Raw genomic sequence first — 13,253 nt, 5'->3', positions numbered from 1 at the left:
TCGGCTGCTGTCCACGGCCCTGCAGTGCCCTCCTAGGATGTAACAGGGGCAGGGCAGGCGCACAGTGGTTAGCATGAGACCCTTGCCACGGGGGTCAGAGGGCCCACTCAGCCAACAAGCAGCTCACAGGGGTCCTCGAGTCAGAGAGTGTGGTGAGAGTGTGGATGGCGGCCTTCTCCCCAGGCCCTCCAGGCTTTCTGGCCTCAGGGCAGTGGGTGAGCTGGGTGGCCTGGCAGGTAATCTAGGGGGCCTGGGGACAGGCTGAGGGCTGTGTCCCACAGAGCTCCAGAGCCCCCTCTACCACTGCCCACTGGCCAGGCTCAGGCCTTGAAGCAGCAGTGAACCTCTCCCCCATCCCCACCTCAGCAACATAATAGTGGTGGCAATCTCCATTCGTCACAGTCCATGGAAGCGTCAGATTCTCTCCAGTTTAAATAAAATCTTGAGGGCCAGCTGGGTCCTGGGCGCCTGGCTCCGTCAGTGATGATGGCTGGGCAGGGTCTGGGGACCTGGCCCTGAGGGCACCACCAGCTGAGACCTGCCTTTTCAGCTGGGCCTGGGCACTGGTGGGAGGACCCAGACTGGGTGCTGAATGAACATTCCCAGACAGGGTGACCAGCCTGCACAGTGCCCCCTCCTCTTAGCTAGGACCTGACCTCGGAGCCTTGGAACCTTGAACAAGTAAATTGAGCGGTAATGACATTGCTTTGCTTATGGGATTTGTTAAAAGCTGCAAGGAGGCATGGAGACCGAAATAAATGCCTCCCCTTCCTTTTCTTGTCAGAACAGAGAATAACATTTATTTTGGTGGAGGTTTACAGGAACATCATGACCTGACCATGACCTGACCTCAAGAACAAAGGATCTGACACCAAGAAGTTTGCAACAACTAACCACATCCCTCCCTCACCTTTCCTATAAAAGGGCTTTGTGGAAAGCTTTTGGGGAGTTCAGGGTTTTTAAGGCGTGAGCCATCCATCTCCTTGCATGGCCCTGCAATAATCCTTTCTTTGCTCCAGACTCCGATGTGTTTCAGTATTGTTTGGCCTCACTATGCATTGGGCACATGGACTTGCATTTGGTAACATTTTGGTAACATGACCATCTCACCCATGGCCCTGCAATAATCCTTTCTCTGCTCCAAACTCCAATGTTTTCATATTGTTTGGCCTCACTGTGCATTGGGCACACAGACTTTCATTTGGTAACAACGTGAACTAGGTGGACAGCTACAAGAACAAAGGATCCAACACTAAGAAGTTTGTAACAACTAACCACGCCCCTCCCTCACCTGACCTTTAAAAGAGCTTTGCTGAAAGCCTTTGGGGAGTTTGGGGTTTTTTAAGGCATGAGCTACCCATCTCCTTGCATGGCCCTGCAATAATCCTTTCTCTGCTCCAGACTCCGATGTGTTTCAGTATTGTTTGGCTTCACTGTGCATTGGGCACACAGACTTGCGTTTGGTAACATTTTCACCAAAAAATAAAAAACCCATCTCTGTACTACTTCATGATTATTAAAGAGATCTGGTTACGTGGACCTGAGAGGTGCTGCAATGTCTTGTTTTGAGTATAAGGTTAAGGAGCTCTGTGAACTGCATTGGGGCCCACCTTGATCCAACAATGTTTATTTGGCTGCATAATGTCTAATTTTACTCTCCAGGAGAATATGTCGTCATGACAACCCACTTCCATCTCAAGCGAAAAATTGGCTACTTTGTGATCCAGACCTACTTGCCATGTATCATGACTGTCATTCTGTCACAAGTGTCTTTCTGGCTCAACAGAGAGTCTGTCCCTGCCCGCACGGTCTTTGGTGAGTGTTGTTTTATGGAGAATGGGGCAGGGGCAGGGGTGAGGAAGGTGGAAGAACCATTACTGGAGTGAATGTGAGGAACACCTGAGCCCAGCATTAGTAACTAAGTCACTGGATCTTGGTGTTTCTAGCAACTGAATTCTTTAAAGGCAGTGGAAATAAGAGTGTTGGAGTATTAAGATTTACTGAAATGCTTCCTGTCTCAGTCAGGTTTGCTTCAGGAGCTGGAGAGGGATGGAGCCTTCAGTGAAAAGAAGAGGAAATTAGTGGGCAGAGCTGGAGAAAGTGAAGGGTGGGAAACGAAGCTGACAACAGAGAAGTAGATTGGGGCTTTCTTATGACCCATTTTTTTATAGGACCATCTGACTTTGCTGCTTCTCCTCTAGCCTTTTGAAAGTATGAATTATCTGATATTCAGTAAGAGCTATACAGAGTTTGAAGGTTTTTAAAATAGTACCTACAATTAGAGAAATTTTCTTCAATAGGAATTTACTGTTGTCTAGGAAGAGATTTACATGTCATTAGCACTTTTCCCTGGGAGAATTAAAGCACATAAAACATTTTCTGCCTGTTTTTCCCACTGTAAGATTTTTTTAGGAGATAAACATTAATTAACTCCTTTAATCTACTAAACTGTCTCCATATACTTGGATACACTGAGTACTCACAAAGAAGACTTTTCTACCGATATTTCCTACTGATATCCTGAAGCTTTACTGTGTAGTTAGAGAGTAAATAATGTTGTTTCAGAAAGAAGAAGCATTTTAGGTCAGGTAGAAGAGGAGACAGTAGTGGAGGAAGAGAAATAATAACCTGTAAAGCAAGAAAAAAGAAAAATAATTAGAAGGGTGTGATATCATGGAAGTCGAGAGGTGAGTGTTTCAAGAAGAAGGAAATAATCCTCTGGGGTGAATTCTGTGTGTTTAGGTAAAATGCAGATAAAAACTGTTGGGTATCATGATATGCTTGGTTGCTAGTTATTTGAAAAGAACAGTTCTAGTGGAGTTGGGGGAGCAGAATCTATATAGGAGTAGATTAAAGATGCACAATTTTTGGAAATATTACAAACTAGATACCCTGAAAAATCTTCCTCTACAAAATCCTAAGAAAAGCAGATAAAATATAGAAAACACTCTTTTTTAATACCTGAACTCATAAGAAATGAAAGAAAATACTCAGTGGCCCAAATGGAAGAAGGAAGTGAAAACTGGAATGTTAATCACATGAGCTTATACTGTTGTAGCAGGAAAATGGATGGATAGATGGACTACTAGTCTTGGTAGATAAGAATTTGAGTTTTAAGGTTACACAAGAAAGACTTTTAGTCTGAGTGAAATTAAGGGTTAGAACTAGGACTGTCGTAGGCTTAATAATGCCCCCAATGATACCCATGTCCTAATCTCTGGAATTTGTGAATGTTAGCTTATATGGCAAGAAGGACTTTACAGATCTGAACTAAGTTAAGGGTTTTGAGATGGGGAGATTATCTTGCATTATCTCAAGCAACTTTAGTTGAGTGGGAAAGACATTCATAATCAAAGAAGCATATTAGACTTCTAGAAGTGCTCAAAGGAAGTGAGGAGGGCAGGCACAAAAAGACTTTATAGAAGAGTCTTGAAAGAGAAGCACTGGGTGGCAGGCCTGGATCTCTTTTTTTGTTTGTTTGTTTGTTTTTTGTTTGTTTGTTTTTGTGGTACACGGGCCTCTCACTGTTGTGGCCTCTCCCATTGTGGAGCACAGGCTCTGGACGCACAGGCTCAGCGGCCATGGCTCATGGGCCCAGCCGCTCCGCGGCATGTGGGATCTTCCCAGACCAGGGCATGAACCCGTGTCCCCTGCATCGGCAGGTGGACTCTCAACCACTGCGCCACCAGGGAAGCCCCTGGATCTCTTTTAAAATGCCAAACATCTTTGTCCATCCATGAAGTGCCCCAAATTCTTGATTGAGGGTCCTACTAGCTCTGACTAGCTAAGAGCTCTTCACAAGATGACAATTTTAATTAAGCCTTAGAGACTAGAGTTCTAAACATCTCTACTGAGATATGGCACAAAAATACTTGTGTTGTAATATAATTCCCTCCATCCATGCTTTGTTATTGCTATGAATGTGCGAGTGTGGACAATTGCATTTGCTGATAACCATAAATGAGATAACGTGTTTCTTCTGTGAATCACTTCTTGCTCAGTGTGATCAGAGGGTTACTGAGCCTTAGATCAATTCTCAGAATTTACCAGGCTACAAATTCAGATAGTTTGTTATGAGGTGCTAGCTGTATGGCTAATTCCTGACAGGGTTTAAAATGTGTTTTTTCTAACTCTCTGCCTAGTTTGTGCAAAGGTGCTCCTTTAGGATCTGTCTGCTGAAACTGTATTAAGTCTTTTCCAGTCTGGATTTTCACTTATATAGTCAATATGTAAGTAAGGTACTCAAGGAATCAAGATATGAAAGGAGGGTCCAGAGGCTGCAGCACACATGGCTGTCTCTCTGGGTAGAGTTAATAGTTAATAGGCCACATCTGCTTGCTTCTCTGTGTAACATCTCTCACCCCATTAGGACTACCTTCCATGCCCTATTTGACCCAGGCTCATGATGGTCACATTCCCCATCTTCTTGAGGAATCAGAAAGAGGTTCTGACTATTCCTTCTTCCTCAATTCTGGATGATTTTGGGTACACAACTGCACCATCAAAATTCTGGGGGAGACAGTAGGGAATATTCATAGATGGGGAGAAAAAGGCAAGGAGAGATTAAAGAAGTTGCCCAAGATACAAAGCAAGTAAGTGGCAGAATTGAGGACTTCCTACTTCTAGTGTAGATATTCAAGACTAGAATACTCTTGCTAACAATTATAAAATTACTATTATTATTGTTAAAATGTGATTATAATTAGACTACTATAATTAATTATATAATTATGGCAATACTATTGTTAATAACAACAGTAAAAATAAGAGTGCTGTTAATTATAGAAGCTGCTATTTATTGAGTGAGTATTCTGTGCCAGATATTGTGCTGTGGGCTTTATGAACATCATCTATCTCATTTGATTCCCCAACAAATCTCTGAGTCTGGTATCATCACACACATTTTACACACGACAAAACTTAGAGGGGTAAAACACCTTGTTCAAGGTCATATTACAAGTAAGTGGGATTGCCAGAATTTGAGTCTATTTCAGTTTGACTCTAAAGCTCATATTGTTAACCACAACACTATATAGCTCATATGTATATCTAATATATGAACAGATTAGAAATAAATTTTTAATAGAATTTAAAAGTGAATAAAAGAAAGCCTTAAATTTAGGTTAATAAACACCACCAAGAAAAAGAAGCAATCCATTTAAAAGCAAGCTGTGGTTTGTCAAAAACTCATAAGAAACAGTTGTTAGAATAGTTTTTTGTTTGTTTGTTTGTTTGTTTGTTTTTTTGCGGTACGCGGGCCTCTCACTGTTGTGGCCTCTCCCGTTGTGGAGCACAGGCTCCGGATGCACAGGCTCAGTGGCCATGGCTCACAGGCCCAGCCGCTCCACGGCATGCGGGATCCTCCCGGACCGGGGCACAAACCTGCGTCCCCTGCATCGGCAGGCAGACTCTCAACCACTGCGCCACCAGGGAAGCCCAAGAATAGTTTTAGTTGTTCACAAATTCAATAGGACCTAGACTGTGATGCAGCTGAAGAACAATTTTCCACAATAGTTTGTTGTGTTATTAGGAGAATAGTGTCCACAATAAGGGAAATGAAACTCCTACTAAGCTCAGACCATGTCCTGAGTCTTGGGCTCAGTTCTGGTCTGTTCAGAAGATAACTACCAGAATGGGGAAGGAGGAGAAACAAAAGAAGGAACTGGCCATGTTCTGGAGATGAACAGACACACAAGGAACTATGGCCACCCTCTCCAACTCTCTGAAGTCCCATCCCAGAAATGAAGAAGCAGACTTTTCTTTCTTGTGTCACCAGAGAGAGCTCTGAGATCAGTCAGTGGGTCAGGAGTTAGAGAAAGGCAGATTTCAGTTCATAAGGTAGATTTTTCTAATTAGAAAGCTCTCTTACAATGAAATAGGTTACCTACTTTTCAATGGAAATGTTTAAGCAGAGGTTAGAGGACAACTTTTAAGTGCTATACTGGAGATTCCTATTCCTGTGATAATTGGGATGGGGTGGTTACTAGGTAGAACCATTCTGTTTTGACATTCTCTGGTTTTTACTTTAAAGGGGCCATTTTGGGTGGGGTGTAGCTCCTCCTTTCAAGCAGGAAGTTGGTGATATCATCAGATATGCTCTAAATGTCTTTCACTGGCAACTGGTTCTCATTTTCTCTCTCCCCAGGTGTCACCACTGTTCTCACCATGACCACCTTGAGTATCAGTGCCAGAAACTCCTTACCTAAAGTGGCATATGCGACGGCCATGGATTGGTTCATAGCCGTCTGTTATGCCTTTGTATTTTCTGCGCTGATTGAATTTGCCACTGTCAACTACTTCACAAAGCGGAGTTGGGCTTGGGAAGGCAAGAAGGTGCCAGAGGCCCTGGAAATGAAGGTAAGATACAGGAAGGGTGGGGGCTGGGAAGCACTCCCTGAGAGAACTGTATTGGAACCAGGAGTGGGCAGCCTGCAGCCTGTGGGAACTGGCCAGGGCTGTGTGCTATTCACTGGGGTCATCAATCCAATTCTCAACTGGAGTGCTTCTTGGCAGTGTGGAGTGTTTGCTGGGGGCAAATAAAAGAGGGTAGGTATCATGGTGGGCTGATGTCTTGCGGTGAGGGATCAAACATAAGTGTGGTACTGCTGAAGCCAAGGGGAACCTGTTGTACCCAGAAGAGTGGACTTTATCTTCAACCCAGAAAACAGTCTCTAGGGCCACTTCTGCCCCTCACTTTTCCAGTATGTTCCCATTACCATCAAACAAAAGTGATCATCATTCCTTCTATGTCTTTGCTTATTTTTTACTCTCTACCTGGAATGTTCTTTTCTTCTTTTCCTGCCTGATAAAGACCTGCTTAGTCTTTAAGACCCAGATGAAGTGCTATTTTCTCCATAGAATATTTCCAGAATCATGCAGATAGCTTTAGCTTTTCTTGGGGTGGGGGGAGGGTGCTCATGTTATTAAGAGCATTTATTTGTATTAGAGTTATTTGTCTGCTTCCTCACTAGACTGAACTTCTTGAGGGCAGGGGCTTGTCTGCATTCTTTCTAACTAACTAGTATCCTTGCACAGCATCTGACTCATAGTAAAAGCTGAATAAATGTTAATTGGATTAGTAGATGGGAAGGAAGAAAAAAGAGAGAAAAATGCCAGTAAACCACCTGGAATTGGTAAAAATAAAAACATGAATACAGTGAAATCAAGATTGTTGTCCTTGGCTGCTTTAAAAGAGTTCAGATCTCTAGCTCTAGATGAAGACTAACCCAAGATGCTAAAAGGAACTGGCAGATATGGTCCCAGAACCGTTGTAGTACTCTTTGAAGAATCATGCAGAAGAGAAAACATAATGAAGACTTTTCAAACCGGAGGAATAGATTTCATAGAATATAGACTGGTGAGTTGGAAAAATTTTAGAATAGATTTTAACTATTTATTTAGATAGAATTTATTAACTCATTGCTATAAATTATGAAGAAATAACCAGTCCCTGTCATCTCCCAACTTTTATTTGTTATACTACTTTTTCTGCATTGTCAAGTTTTATAGCATTTACATGCTTTTATGCAGCCATAATTTCTATGGTTGATTAGTCATAGTTCTATATTTACATAGGCTCTCTTCTCAAAATAGTCCTTTTATCCATTGTTTGTTCATTGTTTAGTTATCTCAAGGCTGTCCTCTGGAAGTTCCTTTAAGAAGGGTTCATGGGAACCATATTTCTTACCATCTTACATGTGTAAAATTATCTGTCAATTGTGTTTATACTTAAATTATATTTGGGCTGTTGTACAATTTGTGGGTCACATTCTCTTTCTCTGATGTCCACATAGACATTGGTTGCTATACTCAGTTCTAGCACTGAATGTTGGTATGAAGAAATTTAAAACCTGCCTGAGAATCTCTCACATAATGGGGGAGGGGTGATTTTATGGCCTAGAAACCCATATGAATGTGTCTTTTATTTACAAATACCAGTTACTTTACAAGGATATATCTTGGTCTATCTTTATGAATTTTTCCTAGGACAGCATGTTGCCCTTTAAGCCTATGGATTCACAAGTGTCTTTGGTTCAGGAAAGCTTTCCTGAAACATATCTTTGATCTGTTATCTTCCTAGAAGCACAGATTATACATATAATAGAACATTGTCTTCCATATCTACCATTTTTCTCTAGTAATTTGTAACTGTTATTTTCCATTTCATTTTTCTCAAGTGTGTCTTCCATGTCTCTGAACATTTTCACCCATACCTATTCTCCTTCATTTCTATAGCAGTATTATTTTTCCTTATATTCATTTTATGATTTCTGCTGACTTAGCTTTTCATGTATTCTATGTTTGTTTTGTGTGTTGTTACACAGTCCTTTATTGGTTATGTCTTCTCCTTGTAACATATTTTGCATCAATACCATATTATTTTTTTCAACTGTTACTTGAAGTTGTATTAGAGGAGTTCTTTACTAGCACTACTATGTGTGAAAGTATCATTTTGGGGAGGGACTGAGAGAATGAGTAGGATGGTAGTGAGTAGTTGAGAGTAAGTAGTTGAAAGTGAGTAGTTTGACTGTGATCTGTTATCTATATAAATTCTTATAAATAACTCACAAGAAAGTCCTCTATGTATGGTGTAGTGTGTGTGTGTGTGTGTGTGTGAGTGTGTGCACGCACACATGTGTACTATCGTATCCTCTAATTTTTCCAGTCTCTACCTCCTCTCTACTCTGTGGTGGTCAAACAGTATTCCAGGATGTTCTCACTACCAGCCTTAAAACCATTTTGTTTCAAAACAAGGGTCATTTGTTGTCTCACTCAGGTCCTGCCACCCACCTTTTAGGACCCTATTCTTGGCCTGAAATCCAGAACAGTAGGCATCCTCAGTGTCTTCTTCATCCTGATACAATTTTTAGTGCATTTGTGTCTTCTTCACCCTGATACAGTTTTTACTGCATTTGGGAGCCCTTACTTTTTGGGATGAGAAAATGCTTTCAATTTTCATCAAAGGTGGAGTTTTGGTTTCTATATCTCATTTTCCTTATAATTTTGATTGGTTACAGAGAAGGGAGCAAAGATGTCCTTACTCTGACATATTAGACTGAAAAGTCCCTAGAATATATTATTACACAGATGTTTTAAGAACAGATAGCACTAACTATTGATAGCCAGCCTGAGTTCACTAAGAAGAAATTATGCCAAACTAACCTTAAGAAAATTCATGAAAAGTTTACTAGACTGATGGAACAGCAAATATATACATTTTATCAAGACATCTGACTAACTTTTTAAAATTATGTCTTCATGAAGAAGAAACAGCAGTTGAAAAAGTAGTACAATTATGCTGATGTAGTTGGTTGACCAACTGAAGTCAAATATAATTCACTGATGGAGGGTCATCAACCTGAATGGACGTTCCTGTGATAAGCCACAGGACTTTGTCCTTGAACCTTCCCTCTTAAATGCTGTCATCTATGACTTAAATGAAGATATATAATGTAGGAGATTCAAATTTGTAAAGTAGCATTAATGAAGAGGAGTATCTTCTGAATTAGAATCAAAGAGAATTTCTGAAGTTTGAAAGAACAGGCTGAAATCAACAGATTAACAGTTTCTTTTCTTTTTAAATTTTTTTATGGGAGCATAATTGCTTTACAGTGTTGTGTTAGTTTCTGCTGTACAATGAAGTGAATCAGCTACATGTGTACATATATGCCCTCTCTCTTGGACCTCCCTCCCACTCAACCCCCCATCCCACCCATCTTGGTCATCACAGAGCACCAAGCTGAGCTTCCTGTGCTTTATAGCAGGTTCCGATTAGCTATCTATTTTATATGTGTTAGTGTATATATTCTTACACATAGATTCTAAAAAAGTTAGTTCTGGGATAAAAAAACTTAACAAAAATTGTATGTTTTAAATAAGATGCTGGGATATAGGAAAAGGACAAATTTAATATAAGCCATCCATGTGGTTTAACTCTTGAGAAGCCAAATTTTGTTTGAGTCTGAGTTAGGAGTTACCTAGACCAAGTGAGATGATAAGCCCCTTTTATTCTATACAGGTTGGGCCATGTTTAAAATATGCTGTTCCAGTTTGTTTACTACAGTGGAGAAGGGACAAATGCATTAAGGGGATGATGATTGCTAATTTCAGATATCTGAAAGGCAGTCATGGATACCTTGTGAAAAATGTGGTAGACTTTTTTTTGTGACTGGGAAGAGATGCAGTGGTGGTTTGAAGGTAGAGAGAGCACTAGAATAGATTAAGAAACTGTAAATGTAGATGTCAAAAATGATAACTGTTTCTCCAATTCCAAGGAGTACTGAAAATGAAAAAAAGAGAGCAAAAAGAATCATCTAAAAGTCTTCTGCAAATATGGTGATCTCAGTCATCCTCCTTAGTCCCTCTCCATGGTCAGTCTATTTAAGTTATTGAAAGGATATTGATTATGAGATTTGAAAAAAAAGACTATGGAATGTGTAAAAATGGATCTCTAATGTGAGGGTGCTGTGCTTTGTCTACACTGCTACAATATGAATGAACTAACAGTGAGAACCACTGACCCACAGGACAAAAAAATGAAGTGCATTAAAAGTAAAAATAGTGAAATTTAATCATAATTTATTCTGCTTTTCTCCTTCTTTAAAGAGACATATTAAACCGTATTTGCCTCACAAAGCTAGAATGGGTGAGCACAAAACTGTTTAGAACTAATAAAAATGATTTAAAAATCTATTTCTGATCTGTACTATGATCAAGGATTAGATAAAATGTGAGGGGAAAGATAAAGGAAAGGAAAAGAAGGGTAGGTAAGAACAAAAACTCATTTTCAAATGAAGACAAATGACTAATAACTACATTATAATAGCACTCTGCAAAATAGATGAACTCTGGGCTTTTGAGGAACAACTACATGTTTTATCACTGCTTCCTTTAAAAATCCCATTAAAATGAGGGTAAAGAAATAAAATAGGTTTAAACCCACAAGTACCAGGAGATCTGGATAAGGATTTCAGTCACACAAGAGATTGTAATGCATTTTTCAAGAAAAATGAATGGGGAAAGAGAGAATAAGAACTGATTTATCAAGCTGGAGTAAGATAGAACCCCAGAGAAACTCAGTATTCAAGGTGCTTGGTACATCAGACAGTAAATCATGGGGCTGCAATTAGGGGGATTGGCTAAAGTCTGTGTACAAAATAGTCAAGACCCCAGAGTCTGCCCAACATGTAAAATGTCTACAGCCAGATGTATACTTTCCTGAAGAACAGCAGAAGCTTCTCTTCTAAAGAACCTGAATGTCTCCAGAGAAAAGACCTCTACATAGTGACATTTTGGAGTACCCCATAAAATGACCTCCTTCCAAATAATCTTCTTAAATCATAGTTTGCAAATCAACAAGCCCAGCTCAGGTACACTGAGCATACAGACATCTTTTATGTTGCCAAATAAAACTGGGATACCAAGGATTACCAAAATGAAATTTTCAATGTGAAAAAGAAAAGATTAAAAAAAACAAAAACAAAACTCATCTTGGCAGGAACAGAGATAATTCAGGGAATTAAAGAGAATTTAAGAAAAACAAAAGTAAACTTTACCTTATATTTGTAAATATATACATAAAATAAGAATAGGATGCTAATATAAAAGGAAATCAGAGAATAAAGAAGAGCTTTTGAAATGAAAAATAACTGCCAAAATAAAAATTTCAATAGAGAGGTGGGAAAATAAACTGAAGAGAATCTCCCTACAAGTAGGGTAAAAAGGAAATAAATGGAGAATGTAAAAGAAAAGGTTAACGGGCTTAGAGATGAATCCAGAAAATTCATCCAACTCAGAAGCTGCAGAATGAGTGAACAGAGAAACGGGAGCAAAGGAAATTAACAAAGAACAAGACATCTTTAAAAATGGAAAGATATAAGCATCCAGGTTGAAACTGTCCACATAGGCCCACATAAAGTCACATCATCTTGCAATTTTAGAAAACCAGGGATAAATGATAGTCTAAAGAGATTCTAGAAAGACAGTAAATGTTATCTACGAAGAAATGATTAGCAGAATGGCATCAGACTTCTCAGCTACATTGGATGCTGGAAGACAGTGGAGCTGTAAACCCTATATCTGAGGGTTTGAATCCAATGCCTAGCCAAAGTATCACTTAAGTGGAAAGGTAGAGTAGTTATTTTCAGACCTGCAGGAACTCAGAAATGTCACTTCCCATGCATTCCACCTTAGGAAAATACTGGAGGATATGTTCTACTAAAACAAGAGAATAGAACAAAAAAGGGAATGACATTGGATCCAGAGAAGAGGGTACCCTACAGAAGAGATAGATGAAGGGAATATGTAACATGAAATCTATGCAGCAGGCACACCTGGAGAGGAACCAGTGCAGTTTGTGGCAAGAGGCTAGAGGTATTTATATAGTCATTTATAATGATGTTATTGATTATTGATTGAACTAAAAATATTGTTATAATTGTATTGGAAGATGGAGGAAGGGTTGCATAAGTGAGGTAAATCATTATCATGACAAGACGAATGGTTATGTGCAAAACAGATAGCAGTATAAGCATATTATTTAGAAATATATAAATAACTGTTAGAAGTATCAGCTAAGAGAATTAAAAATAATTATGAATTGCTGGACAAGGTTGGGATACATGGGGATAAGGGTTTCCTGGTTTTCATTATGTCTTTACATTTATTTCTTTTTAACTAGGTGCATTATTACCTTGATTCAATTTTTTGAAAATTAAAAATAATAAAAGCAAATTAAGATGAAGAAATAAGCCTCTACTTTTTTTTTTCCTGTGGTATGCGGGCCTCTCACTGTTGTGGCCTCTCCCATTGCGGAGCACAGGCTCCGGACACGCAGGCTCAGCGGCCATAGCTCACGGGCCCAGCCGCTCCGCGGCATGTGGGATCCTTCCAGACCGGGGCATGAACCCACGTCCCCTGCATCGGCAGGTGGACTCTCAACCACTGAGCCACCAGGGAAGCCCTAAACCTCTACTTTTAAAAAGAAGACAGTTATTATTCTTAGAACTGCTTTTAAAGTATTCATAAATTCTTAGCTAAATTTTGGAAACACAGTAATTCTTATGCTTTATTTCTTATTTTCAGGTAAGTATATTTGAATGCTCTAGAATAATATTTTATCTTATTTTACACTAGAGAAAATGCTCAACTTCCATCCATAGTTTGGAAAAGTTTAGTTTCTTATCATTAATGGCTTTTAAAAATTTGTCTGATATGAGAATTGCTACTCCAGCTTTCTTTTGATTCCCATTTTC

At 39.6% G+C, this 13,253-nt stretch overlaps 1 protein-coding gene across 1 annotated transcript in view; it reads left to right on the top strand.

The window, feature by feature from the left end:
* Positions 1–13,253, top strand: part of GABRA3 (gamma-aminobutyric acid type A receptor subunit alpha3) — a gene marked incomplete at both ends in the record, with an annotated part of 136,963 nt that overhangs the window by 115,342 nt on the left and 8,368 nt on the right. Inside the window, 2 exons of the mRNA XM_079727571.1 lie at positions 1,663–1,815; positions 6,146–6,357. Coding sequence (XP_079583697.1) covers positions 1,663–1,815; positions 6,146–6,357 — 365 coding nt within the window. The remainder of the gene's footprint in view (positions 1–1,662; positions 1,816–6,145; positions 6,358–13,253) is intronic.

Source organism: Hyperoodon ampullatus (assembly GCF_949752795.1).
Source record: "Hyperoodon ampullatus genome assembly, chromosome: X".
Taxonomy (NCBI): domain Eukaryota; kingdom Metazoa; phylum Chordata; class Mammalia; order Artiodactyla; family Ziphiidae; genus Hyperoodon; species Hyperoodon ampullatus.
Note: the sequence above shows the minus strand (reverse complement) of the source record. Positions and strands in the feature narration are given on the sequence as shown.